Here is a 15800-nt window from a genome sequence, read left to right as displayed (position 1 = left end):
TAAAACATATTTATTTGTATTGTTTTTGAAGCACTTATAATTTACTTGAGTTTATCCACCATGTTGTTTTACCCTGAACTATAGGAAGCATTTTCTTGATTTAACTATAGGTTATGTAAATACTGCTGATGTGTAATGCATAAATAAATATAATTGATACTTGTACCACAGTAAGAGAAGCTATTTTATTATAATAATAATAATAAAAATACACAGCAAATTTTCCCACTGTGGAACTAATAAGGGATTATTTTATCTTATCTTATCTTATCTTATAATACTACTACTACTACTACTACTACGAATAATAATAATAATAATAATAATAATAAGGGACTGCTTCTTTTACAGACTTAATTATATGTATATTATATTTATTTCCATGTGTCAGTACCACCTGTCTTCCTCTAGGGGTCGCTGCGGCCCAGGCCATGCAGTCAAACGCTGTTGTGTAAAGTGTCGATTATCGAGTCATCGATCAGCCCCTCGCTACAAGGACACAGCAGCTCAGCAGCTTCAGAAACAAACACACACACACACGGTGATGTCGCACTTTACGTGTTAGCCCAGCCGCCTTACTCACTGTCTCCTGTGTTAAAGCTGATATAGAGCCGGCTAAGCTAACGAGCAGCTAATTGTTTTTAGCAGGGCTCGCTAGCTTCTCTGGAGTAACCCCTGTTGCGGACAAGTGGAGCGCGTGCACGGCTGAGGAGCGGACAGCACCGGTCTGGTAAATACATCTCGTGATATCACTAACAAACAGCGTGTTGTTTAACCTCTGACGTTTCTTTTATATGCAATGCTAACTGGTAGCACAGTGGTTTTGTCCACACACATGTGGGAGGTGATGGTTCGTAACCAGCTAAATGCTCAGTCCGTCACAGAGCTTAGAAATAACTGTCCTGCTGACTTGAAATGAGAAACCAGTGGAGCCCAGATTTCATGTGTCTCAGATCCTAACTGAAGGAGATTTGATTCATAAATACCTCCAGAAAGTTTGATCTTTGGTTATCGAGGTGTTGCTGAGATATGTGAATCTCTACAATGTTGTTGAGCAGCAGTAACATGTCAGTGATCAGGATCAGACACATGCTGGATACTGATGCGCTCCCTGTGTGGAATCATAAGTTCCCACTTACTTAACTTTAGTTTAAAAAGTTTGTGTCCTGCACCTTTTGTGTCTCTATTGAAATCATGTGTCCCCCCCAGCTCCAGCCATGGTGTTTATCCAGAGCTACTGTGAAGCCAACTCCTCCATCTCCCACACCTGGGTGGAGCAAGGCATCTCCCCCTGCTTCTACTTCACACTCGTCCCCTCCATCCTGCTCACCCTCTCCTTCTTCTTCGGCACCATCCACTTCGTATTCTACCAGAAATATGGCACAGCCATGGAACCCAAGTTCATCCCGCGCACCTGCCTCTACGGCTTCCAGCTGGCCATGTCCGTCCTCCTCCTGGTTCAGTTTCTGGGTGGGGTGGTGTGGCAGGCGGCCGCCGGAGGGGAGCTCCCAGGCTATGTGGTGCTCTATGGCTGCTTCTCGGCGCTGGCCTGGGCCTGGGCCATAAGCCTGCTCAGGGTGGAGAGACGCAGGGTCCTGGTGATGGACCGGACGAGGGGCCACAGCGCCTTCCTGCTGCTGTTCTGGGCTCTGGCCTTCTCAGCTGAGAACCTGGCGTTCGTGTCCTGGTACAGTCCTCACTGGTGGTGGGGGCTGGAGAACAGTGACCAGCAGGTGAGAGAAGAGGGAACATTTGTTTTAAGATATTGTACCAGGAGCAGCTTTTGTTTCACACTTTATCTTCATTCTTATCTATGCAGGGGTTAAGTTTGATTACTTAACACTCTCTAATGTTGAACTATGAATGTGCTCTTAGTGTATTAACAGTAATATTCCAAAGGGCCAAAGGTTATTTGTTGATCAAAGATAGGTGTGTTTTATCATGTTTAACTTTTCAAGCGCCACCTTTAACAAAGTGTCCACCCTGCCTGCAAGGAATGTGAAAAATGCAAAACACCAGTAGAAAAGACCTGTTGCATTATGATTAGTCATGATGAGCACCACACTGGAGCCTTTTTTTCGCTGAGTCATTGCACAGTCTCGCTTTCAGATCCCCAAGCCACTGTTAACCAATGAAATCCCGAGACAAAATCTTGCCCCTCCCACACTGCGTCAGTTGCAGGAAGTCCCAAATTTGTGTTTATATAACGAGGCATGACTTGTGTGTTCTTCACTTAACTGTGGCCTCAACTTTGTATAAGACTGTTTGTCATGTTTTTACACTCTATGTGATATCTCATATATTTAAACCCCCCCTAAAAAACATAATTTACAACAGTAAAGTATATCATAACACAGCAATGTGAATAAGCCCTATGTAATGAGGGGCACATCCACTGCAGTCATCAGTTGTGTTTGATATATTGATCTTTTCTAAGTGTTTTATGTGACTCTGAACCTCTCAGGTGCAGTTTGCCCTGTGGCTGATTCGCTACACGTGCACCGGGCTGCTCTTCCTCATTGGTCTCAAAGCGCCCGGGTTGCCACGGAAACCATACATGCTCCTGATAAACGAAGATGAGCGGGACGTGGAGAACAGCCAGGTAGTGACGCATCGCAACATGAAAACCTGGGACACTTTTCAGACGGTCTGTTTTAGGTGTTTAATCTATTTCTCTATGTCAGAGTCTCTTGGGCAGAACCGAGGAGAACCAGTCCACCTGGCAGGGCTTCAGACAGAAGGTCCGTCTGCTCGTCCCCTACATGTGGCCCAAAGGCAACATCGTCCTCCAGCTGCTGGTCGTCTTCTGTTTGGTGCTGCTGGCATTCGAGAGGGCCATTAATGTCTTTGTACCCATTTACTACAAGAATATCGGTGAATATCTTTTCTTCAGGGCTGTTAAATGGTCTAGTTCAGCCTGAGCCGAGTGGTTCTTATTTATTATCATCTTGTGTATCTCCCTTATCTGCTGCATTTTTTCTCATTCACCTTTGTCCTTCCCCTAGTGAATGACCTAACCGGTGGCAGAAGCTGGCCCACTGTGGCCACTACAGTGTGCATTTATGTCCTGCTCAAGTTCCTGCAGGGTGGAGGGGCAGGTACGACTTACTCATTTACAGAATGCCACTGATTCTCGGCCTCAAATCCTGTGTCACGTGACCACAGCGGCGAGAATGGTCAGTCTACGTCACCCTTCTCCTTGCCTCCCCCCCAGGTGCCTCTGGGTTTGTCAGCAACATGCGCTCGTTCCTGTGGATCCGCGTGCAGCAGTTCACCAACCGCGTGGTTCAGGTGCATCTGTTCGGCCACTTGCACTCGCTCTCCCTGCGCTGGCATCTGGGCCGCAAAACCGGGGACGTGCTGAGGAGCATGGACCGCGGCACCTCCTCCATCAACAGCCTGCTCAGGTGAGATGGTACAGATTGGGATGGAAATGTTACGACGATCTTTAAATTTGAAGATGGAAGTTGACTCGACTGTCCCTTTTTCCACAGCTACTTAGTTTTCAGCATCTTCCCAACCATCGCCGACATCGTCATCTCCATCGTCTACTTCATCACATATTTCAATGCCTGGTTTGGCCTTATCGTCTTCGTCTGCATGGCCTTGTACCTCAGTAAGTAGTCGAGCTGCAGGTGTCCAGAGTTCCACTGAACCTAGTTAATAGTCAAATAAATCCGATCAAGTTGAACGTAGCCACAAATAAAATGCTCAAACCCTCATGTGTGTGTCCACCAGCTTTGACCATCATCATCACCGAATGGAGGACAAAGTTCAGACGAGACATGAATCTGCAGGACAACAACGCCAAGTCCAAGGCTGTGGACTCCTTGTTGAACTTTGAGACGGTAAATCACAACGTTTCGCTGTTCAAATGGGTTGTGGTTCATTGAGAAAAAGTTACATTTCAATTCTGTCTGTTTTTACAGGTGAAGTACTACAATGCAGAGAGCTACGAGGTCAGCCGTTTTGAGGATTTCATCTTAAAATATCAGGTCAGTCACAGATATATTTATTTATGATACTTAATAGTAAAAGTAATCAACAAAAAAAAAGTCCTAATCTCTCTCTAATGGTTTAATTTAGCCAAATACTGAACAAAGAAAATCCAGGATCCAGGAATAATGATATCATAAAGAAATCAGTCGTAGTGTGTAGTCGTTATTAAAATCTTGATCCAGCCCATTCAGTGATGCAGTGAATGGTTCTTGTCCCCTCTGGCTGTAGGCGTCTGAGTGGAAGACCCAGGCGTCCCTGGCCTTCCTCAACCAGACGCAGAACCTCATCATCGGCTCCGGTCTGCTGGCCGGCTCCCTGCTCTGTGCCTACTTCGTGACTGAAGGAAAGTTTCAGGTACCGAAAACACACTGTCATGCTTTGTATGATACTGATGTTTTGTGATTTCGATGTTAGTCCATAATATAGTTTTTTGACGTTTCTTGAAACAGGTTAAAATGTATTATATGTTTTTTTTTTACCTCTTCTTATCCTTTAAGGTTGGAGACTTTGTTCTCTTTGGTACCTACATCATCCAGCTGTACACCCCCCTCAACTGGTTTGGAACCTACTACCGGTAAGAAGAGGCCGTAACATTGTGTTCTGGAATAACATAGAAAGTTTCAAATGTCTTTCAGTAGCTTTGGTTCTCTTTGGTCTTCTTTTTTCTGTTCTCAAAGGAAACTTAATGGAATCTTTCTTTTTTCTTACTGCAGAGTGATCCAGAATTCTTTCATCGACATGGAAAACATGATTAAACTATTTGAGGAAGAGGAAGAGGTACATTAGAAAGTGACGTGTGCATTTCACCGGGCTGTAACACGACCCACATTTTGTTAATCTCTCTGTTTTGGCTCCTCCGTGCAGGTGAAAGACGAAGTAAACGCCGGGAATCTTCACTACGAACAGGGAAGAGTGGAGTTCGAGAACGTTCACTTCAGCTACATAAACGGGTTGGTTCACATTTTAGTTTATTATAAAACTAAAAGTAAAGATAGAAATAAAGAGTTGCACAAGACTAAGTACTTTTCATTTTTAACGGTTTTACAGCAAGGAGATTCTGAACGACGTGTCCTTCACTGTGCTGCCGGGACAAACTGTCGCTCTGGTAATCCTGAAGGAGACATTTTCATTACTCTTCCCTCTATTACCGCATTTATACTTTTTCTGTTAAACACTCATCATCATTGTTTTCTGTGAATCTCTTAATCCAGGTCGGACCATCAGGGTCTGGGAAGAGCACCATCATCCGACTGCTCTTCCGTTTCTATGACGTTAATGGAGGCTGCATTCGCATTGATGGCCAGGATATATCAAAAGTAAGTGTTTGGCACGTTTGCTTGTAATTTGTGACATTACACTGTAAACACACACCAGTGGCGAAGACGACTTAATACAGTGCCACCAACTCGACAAGTTCTCATGCATCACAGAGCTCTGTACATCACCTCATGTGCAAATGAAGCAATGAAACGGCTATAAGCGTAAATTAGCCCCTGGTTATGTGTCTCTGGAGATTACTAAAAGCAATCAAAGAAACTGGAGCCGTGTGTGTGTGTGTGTGTGTGTGTGTGTGTGTGTGTGTGTGTGTGTGTGTGTGTGTGTGTGTGTGTGTGTGTGTGTGTGTGTGTGTGTGTGTGTGTGTGTGTGTGTGTGTGTGTGTGTGTGTGTGTGTGTGTGTGTGTGCGCGCGCGCGCACACAGGCACACGAGTAATTACTTTGTGTTCCTTTTCTCTCCTCAGGTGAAGCAGACGTCTCTGCGGGCTCATATCGGCGTCGTTCCCCAGGACACTGTGTTATTTAACTCCAACATCCGGGATAATATTCGCTACGGGCGCATCTCTGCTAGCGACCAGGAGGTGGAGGAGGCTGCTCTCGCTGCGGATATCCACGATAAAATCGTGACCTTCCCTGAAGGTTACCTATTATCTAAACCTCCCATACTGTTTTTTTTCATCTTGTACATTGAGTATATGAACATGATATGGATTTTGATTTATTTCAGAGTAACCGTAAGATTTACTCCTTCTACTGTTTTTCTCTCTGGCAGGTTATGATACCCAGGTGGGGGAGCGAGGTCTGAAGCTGAGTGGAGGAGAGAAGCAGAGGGTGGCCATCGCCAGAACCATCCTCAAAGCGCCGCAGATCATCCTGCTGGACGAGGTGAGACGGCAAAAAGGAGCGAAGACATCTGAAGTGTTTTTATTGATCTGTATTGGGAAACATTGCCAAATTGTTTCCCTATTTGCATATCATTATTCATGAGTCAGTTGCTGCTCAGCTTGTACTTGAATGAAAGGGCTTTCTTGATTCATATTATTCTGCACTGAATGGCTGCTCCAGTTTTAACAAACTCTGTGTTCCTCTGCAGGCCACATCGGCACTAGACACAAAAACAGAACGCAACATCCAAGCGTCACTGGCTAAAGTCTGTGCCAATCGTACAACAGTTGTTGTTGCTCACAGGTAAAAAAGATCCATTTTTCTTATGAATTTTTGTGTTTTCATTTCCTGTGTGTAGAAAAAAGCTCAATCAGTTTTATCTGATGTTTTTTTTATATATAACAGGTTGTCGACCATCATCGGCGCAGACCAGATCCTTGTTATAAGTGACGGTCGGATTGCAGAGAGAGGAGGGTAATTACTTATTGACCTATTCTTCTGAATGACTTATCCTCATGTACACTGAACTGCAAGTGACTCGGCTTCTCTCCATCACAGACACGATGAATTGCTGCTGAAGGGCGGCTTGTACGCAGACATGTGGATGAACCAGCAGCAGGCGCAGGACTACGATTCCTCGTCCGACACCGAAGCCAAAGATCGGAAATCTGAGAAACTGCAGCCACCGTCCACTTCTTCAGGCCCCGACGACCACTGAATGTATTTTATAAGAGAGAACGCTACATTTAAACTCTCGTAGGTGGTTTCAATGTGAGAGAAAACTCCGCTATAGATGAAAATGCTATTTATTTGTAGAATTTTTCAAGCTGCATGTGCACTGGCAGATCAGGGAGAAAAGGGAAGGTGCCTTAACAAAGAGCTGAAATGAATCGGAGGACTCGGATTTGTTTTCCCCCCCAATGGTATTAGTTTTGTTCGTGCTCAAGATTTTTTTATGTTGGAAGAGGAGCGGAAATGTCAAGTTATTACCACGAAAAATAATAAACATGTAGATACTCATTTTTAGAATGTTTTAAGCCATAATCACTTTGCTGCGGGTTAATGAGTGAAATGTGTTTTCCGGTGCCTTCATTGGTTGGCTCCCTGTGTTTTCACATGTTTAGAGCCTGAGGATGGTCTCTTTAGAAGCTCTCATACCAACTTTTTTAATGTCATGTTGTTGTTTTGATGTGTTTTTATATTGAAAAGGCTTGCTTGAAATGTGTATGTAAAAATAGAAATGGCAAAATTGCACAAGAAACAAGGGAGTGAAAACACTAAGTGATTAGAATGATTTCTGTAGAAAACGCTGTCAGGGATCGTTTTCCGCTTTGTTTTTTTTATGTTGTTGGTGTTCGGTTGTCAGTTTATGAGCTTTACTGTTATTTAAAGTGATATTTTTAATCTGTACGCCTCTGTATACTTTGGATCACTACGATAAAGTGCGATGTGGATGATCTAGATATGTCATTGACATCAGAAGTAAAACATTAAAAATCTTCAGCTTCATTTACATATGAAGTTGCACAGTCCATGTCTGCCTGTCGTTGGCAGTTAAAGACAATTCTCCTTTTCTCCTGGCAGGTGTTTAACTTTGTGTGAGGATGTAACGGAATGGAATCGGTCATTTCTACGCTTTTATATATATATGTATAAACAATCATATACATTATTTCTGCATTAACTGTGATGTCTACCTCACAATGGGTTTTTTTTGAAGACATTTTTTTTCTTTTACTTGGGGGCAATAAAAGTTTTAATCCGACATACTCCTGTCCATTTTTTATAAAACCTTTTGCCACATACTGAGAATGTTAAAAATGTTTCCATGTATACACTGGATTTACTTTTTTATTAACTTCACTACATCAATTCTCTCTTTGGATTTAACTTTTTATACTCTTTAAATATCTTTCTATTCATTCCCATTTTGTTCAGTTTATTTTTTTATACTTTAAATTTGAGTCTTTTTTTAAAATGTACTTCTGTCTCTTGTGTTTACTCATCGCAAATTGGTGAGATGGCGTTTCCTCTGTCCCTGTTTGTACTGGAGTGAAAAGTCCTGTATTAATAAAGTCTGATTGATTAATTGATTAATTGATTGTTGGATTGATTCTAACAGCAATCACATGACTTCCTTTTGCATTTTGATTGGACAAAAGTGACATCACATCCATGTGAAGGCCTTTATTAAATGTTTAAAAGTACATAAACATTCAAGTACGAGTGAAGAATAATTTATTAATTATAAAGCAGCGTGGAAACATCATCACTGAATAAAAAAAATGGAGGAATCCTTTCGCTCACATGTGTTTACAGCTGTTGTGTAACTGTTCCCTCCCAGTCCCAGTGTGTGTGTGTGTCTGACGTGTGTGTGTGTGTGTGTGTGTGTGTGTGTGTGTGTGTGTGTGTGTGTAGTCGATCAGCCCTGTGTCGTCACTGACTGTCCCCGGTCGGTCCGTGTTGTGCAGCTCTCAGCGGTTCAGGCGGAGGGGGTCAGGCCGGACTCACCAGAACAGTCGTCTCCTTCAAACCAGTCGTCGGACCCATGTTTCATTTATCAGACATGGATTTCGACGCGTTGTTCAACGAGAAGACTTTCCAGTTCTCGGACTTCCAGGAGTTCACGGTACGTTGCGGAACCGACCGCGGGAGCTAATGCTAGGCTAGCTGACGGCGGGGGCGCCACGCTAATACCACAGGAAAGTGCCAAACGCTCTCTGACTTAAAGCTTAACGAAATGTCGGGTTTACGCGTTAAACACTAAAAATAACCACGGTGACGCAAGCTGAGGGTGTTAGCTACTTACTTACCGGAAGCGACCTAGCATTAGCTCAGGGTGCTAGTGGTGCAGGAAGCGTGTTATGCTAACTTCTGCTTTTCAGTGCGGCTAAGCTAACGTCACTTAGCTCTCCAAAAAAAAAAAGCTAGCAGTTAGCTCCACCTGGCTAACGTGGCTGTGTTTGCAGTTCATTCCTGGACACCAGAAGTTGACTGAGCGGGTGAAGAAGCGACTGTACTACGGCCTGGACACGGACGTCACCTTCGATGCTCTCTCCTGCCCAGTTACAGGTGAGTTAACCATCAACTTCTGAACCAGGCCACTGGGTCAGTGCAGGGAACTAACCTCTGATCGTCATAACAAACACAGGAAGTACAAGTTTTCTCTCCTGATTTGTTGCCAGATCATAGAGAATATTGTGTTTAGTCTGCAAAGTTGTGCTTTTATACACTTAATAATAATTAATGTGTTTAGCACGTTTCTTAACAAAGTGCTTCACAGGAGTATCAAATATATAAAATGTCAATAATAGACTTGAAATCAATAGATGCAATCGCCTGAGTCACCTTCCTGTCTTGTTTATTGCAGATATTGCCGTTGAAATCTTCCAGAAATCTGCCCCAAGCCCGATCAGAAAGCTCCAGAAGAAGTACGCGTCGCATGTCGTCAGGTTGGTGCACTTTTCACTCGTGTTTACATCGGTTGAATTCCACGCCGTCGTGTCCACGTTGCGTTAAATCTGTTTTTGGTCCCACCAGGGAGGCGTGTATCTCCCCGTGCGCCATGATGCTGGCGCTGGTTTACATCGAAAGGCTCCGACACAGAAACCCTGAATACCTGCAAAAGATCTCCTCCTCCGACCTCTTCCTGATCTCTATGGTATGTGTTTCAGGTTCGGAATGCTTCTAAATATGTCTGGAGTTATTTATAGTGTTTTTACTGCTCACTGCAGAATGGAGTTGGGTGTTAAGGGCCATTCTGCTGATCCCTGCGAGTAAGAGAGTACAATGATGTTGCATTAACAAAAGCTGTGGATTTCTCATTGAATCAGATGGTTGCCAGCAAGTACCTGTATGATGAAGGAGAGGACGAGGAGGTTTTCAACGATGAGTGGGGAGCGGCCGGGAAGCTGGACGTCCAAACTGTCAATAACCTGGAGATGAACTTCTTGAATGCCATTGTAAGTGTGTGTCTCTGTCTCTGTCTATGTGTGCTTATATTTGGTTGTAGTTCTTTGTCCCAACCCGTGTGTCATGTGTTTTAGGAGTGGAGCCTTTTCACGGAGCCGAATGACTTCTTTGACATATTAAGTCATCTGGAAACCAGGTAGGTTCTCACCTTCACCACTGAAATACAGTGTCACCAAGAAATACGCAAAAATGTGAAGATTTCTGACTCTGGCTTCTGGATCCTCAGCATCGCGGAGCGGCAGGGGATGAAGCGCGGCTGGTTCACCTACACTGACCTCTGCGTGCTGCTGGAACAATCAGCCTGGAGTCAGGCCCTCACAGCCATCTACCTGCACTTTACTAAGGTGAGAGGGGAGCTTTAAATGTCTTCTGTTTTAGCTCTTTATTTATAACTTAATGAACGTCTTTAAATCACTTTTATTTGAGGTTTGATCTCATTTTGTTTTCAGGTGACCTGTATGCTCGGCCTGGTCTATCTGACCAGCGTGACAGGCCTCATCGCCACCAGCGCTGTGCTGCACCAGCTCACTCTCTCCAGGGCCGGTCAGTCCCCGCTCGCACCCCCGGCTGACATCTCTCCGAGCTTCCTTCAGACCTCAGACCTCAAACCAGAACCTCCTGCTGTGGCCCAGCGCCCTCCCTGCTGCGTTCCGGCCAACAAGACCCTGAACCGTCAAGCCAGTGCCCCTGAAAGCGGTCAGCACCACATACCAAATCCGCCATCGGCTTCCGCGCAGACGTCAGTCTTGTGTCTGTGGGGCTCCCTCCTCGCTTCCATGGGCCACATACATCCTGAACCAATGTCTGATGTGGAAACCTCTCAAACCTGGTCGGCTGCTTCCTTCTTCTGTCCCGGCTGTCTTGCGACCCTCCCGCCTCTTCACTGCGAACTTAAAAACACCTCAGCACTCTTCGCCCGCGGCTCCCCTGACAGCCATCAGCGTCATGCACCGCTGCTGGCATCTGACCTCCTCAGGGCCTCAGAACTGAACTCCCGCCTGGGGGCGTTACCCGCCGTACAGCTGGGCTCCTGCCATCCAGCGTCTATGTTGCCTATCGAGAAAGCCCAAGCTCTTCTCATGCCCGGCTAGACACTGGGAAGCACCACTGCTGCCGACCTGTAGTAACAGACTCTGGACAATTTTCATCAACTGCTTTAATTCATTTGTTGTTTATTTTTCCAGATCTAGAAGACAGGTGTGAAGTAATCTGGCTCATTACAGTCACGAGTTAGTTTGACAGCACAGCCCAGCGGGAGAATTCACTTATAGCTCAATGCTGCAGAATACACTTGCCATAAGTAAAAATGCCATAGTTCGCAGTAAATGCCCCGCAACTTATTTTTACTGCAGAGAAGGAATTACAGGATGTTTTATATTGTTGTTTTGGCTTCAACCAAACTCTTTTACTACTCACAATTGTTGTTTGAAAGTTCAGAGTGAGGGGGGGTGACGGTAGGACCTTTTAGTTGGTGTGTTTCGAGTTGCTGAAAGTGTACGAAGGTTACACTGCATATCTGGAGGGTGAGAGTTTTTATTGCGTGGTGCGAAAAAGGGAGTAAACCAGTTTATTTTGCATACTAATATTTGGTTTATCCATATTTGCTTAGTGTTCTGTCGTGTGCGTACAGACGTTCACATCAGACGCTCACACACAAGCTGCAAGCACTGATTTGGTTCACCGGGTTTTTTTTATACACGTGTTCTTATTTGTGAAACTAAAGAAACAGCTTGAACACAAACTGTGTCATCGTACCTCAGTGTCATTGGCCAAACATTGATCAATAACACTTAACCTTTTTATTCTGGTCGTTTTTTTTCACACACACTTTTCTTTTCATAGTAAAACATAAATCTGCACTTCTGTAACAGGGTAATGTTCAATGTTCAAAGTTTAAAGTCCGAGAGGAAGTCGGTTCTTTTTTCAACACAATTTCGAGTTGGTTTCCGGTTGCTGTTTTTGAAGTGAACATTTAAATACAATGTTAAAGCATCTTCGTCGGCGCGGTCTGGAATTTGCACATCTGTCTCCATTCCCATCGCGACAGCTCACATGGTCAAACTCCTCTTGTCAAACACCGGAGAAGAAAACAAATACAAGGACGCGATTGTTTTTCAGTTGCACACGGTCCCCAGGACGTTTAACTTTGTAATGGAACCTTTGAGCAAATTGCTGTGAGCGTTTGAGTTTGATAAAAGAAGAACAAACGCCTTTTAATTTTGTAAATGCTGTAAAAATGCAAATATTGTAAAAAAAGAAAAAAAAATATCTGTAGAAAGAACAGAACTAATAAAGAACGCATTACTTTGGGACATGTTAATTGTTTTCTTTTTTTAACTGTGTGCTGCCTTGACATTTGTGCTAATTCGTTTCTGACATCTGTCTTGTGTGTGCCACACCTTTCTGCAGCCAATAAACAGTGGCGAGCTCGTGTCATCTGATACAGCACAGCGAGTGAGTTTTTCAGAGACGAGTGTCAGAATCCACTGCGTCCCTCCCCCTGAGCCACTGCCTGCTCCTCTCCCCCCCCCCCCGGACACACATACCACCCGGGAGCTCCTAATATAGACCAGAGTGCTCTGCAGGAAAGGGTAAAGACTGAGTGTTTTCATGGACGCACACTTGAGTAATGGAGCCTCCTTCACAGGTGATGAGTCACTTTGGGTTGAATACAACGTGGGGACATGTGCTTGTGAGGCTTAAACAAGGAAATGAGTTGCTTTGTGGATTTCAAAATGTCATGTGGGGATTGTTTTTCTTGCTTTGTTGCAGACCCCGGGGAAGAAGAAGGGAACACAACAACAAGGAGGTGAAATGTTTGTGTGTACAGATGCTGTTGCCTCCTTCCCTGCTCTGGTGCATGTGTGTGTGTATACATGTGTGCTCTCTGTGCTGTTCCTCACAGCCGCTGACACCACAGTCTACATGGATTTCATGAAGAGCCACTGCTGCTACAACGCCATTCCAACCAGCTGTAAACTGGTCATATTTGACACCAAGCTACAAGTGAGCCTGCAGCTGTTTTCACACCCGGGTTTTTCTTGCACATCCTCACTCTGACATACTGAATGGATTTACCTCCACAGGTGAAAAAGGCCTTTTTTGCACTGGTGGCAAACGGCTTGAGAGCGGCGCCTCTGTGGGACAGCAAGGTGCAGAGATTTGTGGGTAAGAAAAAACTGATGGATAATAATAGTCTTTGCAAAGTATTCATCACTGGGAACTTACATCCTTTTCGGTCGCAGGTATGCTGACGATTACGGATTTCATCAACATCCTCCATTGCTATTACAAGTCTCCTTTGGTGAGTACTTCACTCTGAAGCCCGGTTTTTGTGTGACGAGGGTTTAATGCCAAATGCCAAACACTATTATATTGTGTTTATAATACTATATTGTGCAATATGAACGGTTAGTTATTTACAGTTTGAAGTTTGCACAGTTCGACCTTTATTAGCCACGGAAAGTTCAAGAGTCACAGTAACAGGTGGGGACATTTACTCTTGACCTGTGGATGAGGGCAGCAGCAGCTTTTATGGTGTGAGGTTTTGGTCCTGATGTTGAAAATTGAGCCACCTAAAGTAATTCTATAAGCAAATCTGGAATATTTGAGCTGTGAGCTGCCTGAAGAGTGAATCTCTGCCTTGACCGAAGCCTCTGCAGGTTTGCATCATACGATCGGACCCGTCCTGCGTCGAGAATGTCGCCGACCGACCCTTAACTTGTGGTTTCCCCTTTCCAGGTTCAAATGCACGAGCTGGAGAGCCACAAGATTGAGACATGGCGAGGTGATTATTCTCAAAGTAAATAACCAACACGGATCTGTGACATTACCTCTGTGCACACATGTCAGTGAATTCCCAGTAGAGCTTGATCCTCCTTCTTTCTGTTTAGACCTCTACCTACAGTATTCCAATCACTTCCTCATTAGTATTTCCCCGGAGGCCAGGTGAGCGCACAGAACGCACATTTCTTATTCTTACAATCCGGTCAAATACTTAAAATGTTCTATTTCCTCGCAGCCTCTTTGATGCCATCTATTCCTTACTCAAACACAAGATCCACAGGCTGCCCGTCATCGACCCGGAGTCTGGAAACGTCCTGCACATCCTCACCCACAAACGAATCCTCAAGTTCCTCCATATATTCGTAAGGCAAGCTTCAGTTGGCATATTCGGTGAAATATGCAATGTGGAGGTGTAGTTTTGTTTCTTCGACTGTGGTGTTTGGTGTTTTTTTTTCAGGGTAAAAAAGTTCCCAAGCCTGCGTTCATCCGGAGGCAGATCCAGGAGCTGGGGATCGGGACGTTCAGGAACATCGCCACCGTTCAACAGACGGCGTCGCTTCACGAGGCCCTCGCCATCTTTGTGGAGCGGCGGGTGTCTGCACTGCCGGTGGTGGACGAACAAGGTATACTCATCTACTTTTTAAAGATTATGCATTAGAGATGTATTAAGTTGTATTGATGGCTGACAATATGCTTTCTCAGGTAGAGTGGTGGCGCTCTACTCGAGATTTGATGTGATTGTAAGTACCACAGAAAAAACGTATGTCCTATATTATCTTTTATTGTTTAACTAAGGCTGTTTGTGATCTTAAAGCAACACTATGCAACTTTTTAGTTGCATAGTGTTGCTTTAAAGTTCACCGAGCAGCATCACAAAGTGTCTGTGCTTGCTCCCCGGCAGAATCTCGCAGCCCAGAAGAGTTACGACAATCTGGACATGACGATGCTGGAAGCTGTACGCAGGCGCTCGTGTTTCATCGAGGGAGTAATCAAGTGCTATCCCTATGAAACCTTGGAAACGATCTTAGACCGCATTGTCCAAGCTGAGGTGGGTAGTGTTTGCAGCAGGCTCAGGATTTGTTCTAAAGTCAAACAGAAGAACATTGTCATTTCCCTCCTGATCCCAGGTCCATCGGCTGGTCCTGGTGGACAGGGCAGATGTGGTGAGGGGCATCATCTCTCTGTCTGACCTGCTGCAGGCCATGGTCTTAACCCCTGCAGGTATTGAAGCCCTTTTGTCCTAGCACCAGGGGGCAGGGAGGCCCTGGAGCCCCCTCTTCCCTCCCACCCTGTCGTCCCTTTGACCCCCACACATCATCTTGTCAAGCCCGAAAGAAAACGTCTTCCACATAACGTGCAGATGACCAGATCTTGCACCCGGAACACGAGGCATGTGCACGTGCTTCCAGTCACGCAAGCAGGGACCAGCTTCCATTTGTTTTGGTCTCATGACTGAGACTTCCAGAAGTCGCCATGTGATTAAAATGAGAGATCACTTCTTTGCCTGTGCTGCTGTTTGCATTAATGTGATGTCTGCAGCCTGTGTTATACTGAAGCATTGATAATGTGATGAATCTCTGTAGGTCTTCTCCCGCACTGTTATTAGCTGCATTTTGATCAAATTGATCAACATATGTTTACTCAATAGGATATATTTCTGTATTAAAGATTCATAACAAAACACAGTGGTGTGTGTGTGTGTTTCATTTATGTTATCTAGGACTTAAAGTGCTGAAACTGCTTTTATATATAAGAAAATTCACACTTATTTATTTTTCTAGTGCTTTGAAAACATGCACAGTTTAGATTATCAGTAGCTGCAGATCTTGTCTGCCTTTCTGCAACCTTCCTGCAGTGGTATCTCTGACCACACGGTGGAGCC

General features: G+C 44.6%; 3 protein-coding genes across 4 annotated transcripts; all 3 read left to right on the top strand.

The window, feature by feature from the left end:
* Window positions 1-456: 456 nt before the first annotated feature.
* On the top strand, window positions 457-7925 carry abcb6a (ATP-binding cassette, sub-family B (MDR/TAP), member 6a). The gene is made up of 20 exons (XM_035150152.2): window positions 457-730; window positions 1210-1733; window positions 2465-2602; window positions 2685-2874; window positions 3006-3098; window positions 3215-3407; window positions 3495-3616; window positions 3739-3848; window positions 3930-3995; window positions 4228-4353; window positions 4497-4573; window positions 4713-4776; window positions 4864-4949; window positions 5047-5104; window positions 5211-5315; window positions 5740-5914; window positions 6048-6160; window positions 6369-6463; window positions 6566-6634; window positions 6719-7925. Exons 2-20 carry the CDS (start codon window positions 1218-1220, stop codon window positions 6876-6878), a joined length of 2556 nt encoding a protein of 851 aa, XP_035006043.1. The 5' UTR covers window positions 457-730; window positions 1210-1217; the 3' UTR covers window positions 6879-7925.
* Window positions 7926-8578: 653 nt separating this feature from the next.
* cnppd1 (cyclin Pas1/PHO80 domain containing 1) lies at window positions 8579-12444 on the top strand. Its single transcript, XM_035150158.1, has 8 exons — window positions 8579-8789; window positions 9130-9232; window positions 9531-9612; window positions 9701-9821; window positions 9994-10122; window positions 10207-10268; window positions 10359-10476; window positions 10582-12444. Exons 1-8 carry the CDS (start codon window positions 8709-8711, stop codon window positions 11221-11223), a joined length of 1338 nt encoding a protein of 445 aa, XP_035006049.1. The 5' UTR covers window positions 8579-8708; the 3' UTR covers window positions 11224-12444.
* A 225-nt stretch (window positions 12445-12669) lies between these two features.
* prkag3a (protein kinase, AMP-activated, gamma 3a non-catalytic subunit) lies at window positions 12670-15603 on the top strand. 2 transcript variants are annotated; one of them, XM_035150160.1, is made up of 12 exons: window positions 12670-12779; window positions 12905-12941; window positions 13038-13138; window positions 13219-13300; window positions 13378-13436; window positions 13874-13919; window positions 14026-14080; window positions 14154-14280; window positions 14376-14541; window positions 14621-14658; window positions 14820-14966; window positions 15046-15603. In XM_035150160.1, exons 1-12 carry the CDS (start codon window positions 12762-12764, stop codon window positions 15160-15162), a joined length of 993 nt encoding a protein of 330 aa, XP_035006051.1. In that variant the 5' UTR covers window positions 12670-12761; the 3' UTR covers window positions 15163-15603. The 2 variants fall into 2 exon arrangements, with proteins under 2 accessions (XP_035006051.1, XP_035006050.2); XM_035150159.2 differs by having other exon boundaries at window positions 13874-13934.
* Window positions 15604-15800: the final 197 nt, after the last annotated feature.

This window comes from Hippoglossus stenolepis, chromosome 24 (genome assembly GCF_022539355.2).
Source record: "Hippoglossus stenolepis isolate QCI-W04-F060 chromosome 24, HSTE1.2, whole genome shotgun sequence".
NCBI lineage: Eukaryota > Metazoa > Chordata > Actinopteri > Pleuronectiformes > Pleuronectidae > Hippoglossus > Hippoglossus stenolepis.
The sequence above is the reverse complement of the archived record's forward strand: the minus strand, read 5'-3'. Positions and strand labels throughout refer to the sequence as shown.

Bases quoted from the DNA above. Each gene is read 5' to 3' on its own strand.
- abcb6a (XM_035150152.2), top strand. From the start codon at position 1,218: ATGGTGTTTATCCAGAGCTACTGTGAAGCCAACTCCTCCATCTCCCAC. The intron at 2,603-2,684 runs GTAGTGACGCAT...TCTCTATGTCAG, and splicing joins GGGACGTGGAGAACAGCCAG to AGTCTCTTGGGCAGAACCGA. The intron at 6,464-6,565 runs GTAAAAAAGATC...TATATATAACAG, and splicing joins ACAGTTGTTGTTGCTCACAG to GTTGTCGACCATCATCGGCG.
- cnppd1 (XM_035150158.1), top strand. From the start codon at position 8,709: ATGTTTCATTTATCAGACATGGATTTCGACGCGTTGTTCAACGAGAAG. The intron at 8,790-9,129 runs GTACGTTGCGGA...CTGTGTTTGCAG, and splicing joins CGGACTTCCAGGAGTTCACG to TTCATTCCTGGACACCAGAA. The intron at 10,269-10,358 runs GTAGGTTCTCAC...CTGGATCCTCAG, and splicing joins TTAAGTCATCTGGAAACCAG to CATCGCGGAGCGGCAGGGGA.
- prkag3a (XM_035150159.2), top strand. The intron at 13,139-13,218 runs GTGAGCCTGCAG...TTACCTCCACAG, and splicing joins TATTTGACACCAAGCTACAA to GTGAAAAAGGCCTTTTTTGC. The intron at 14,967-15,045 runs GTGGGTAGTGTT...TCCTGATCCCAG, and splicing joins ACCGCATTGTCCAAGCTGAG to GTCCATCGGCTGGTCCTGGT.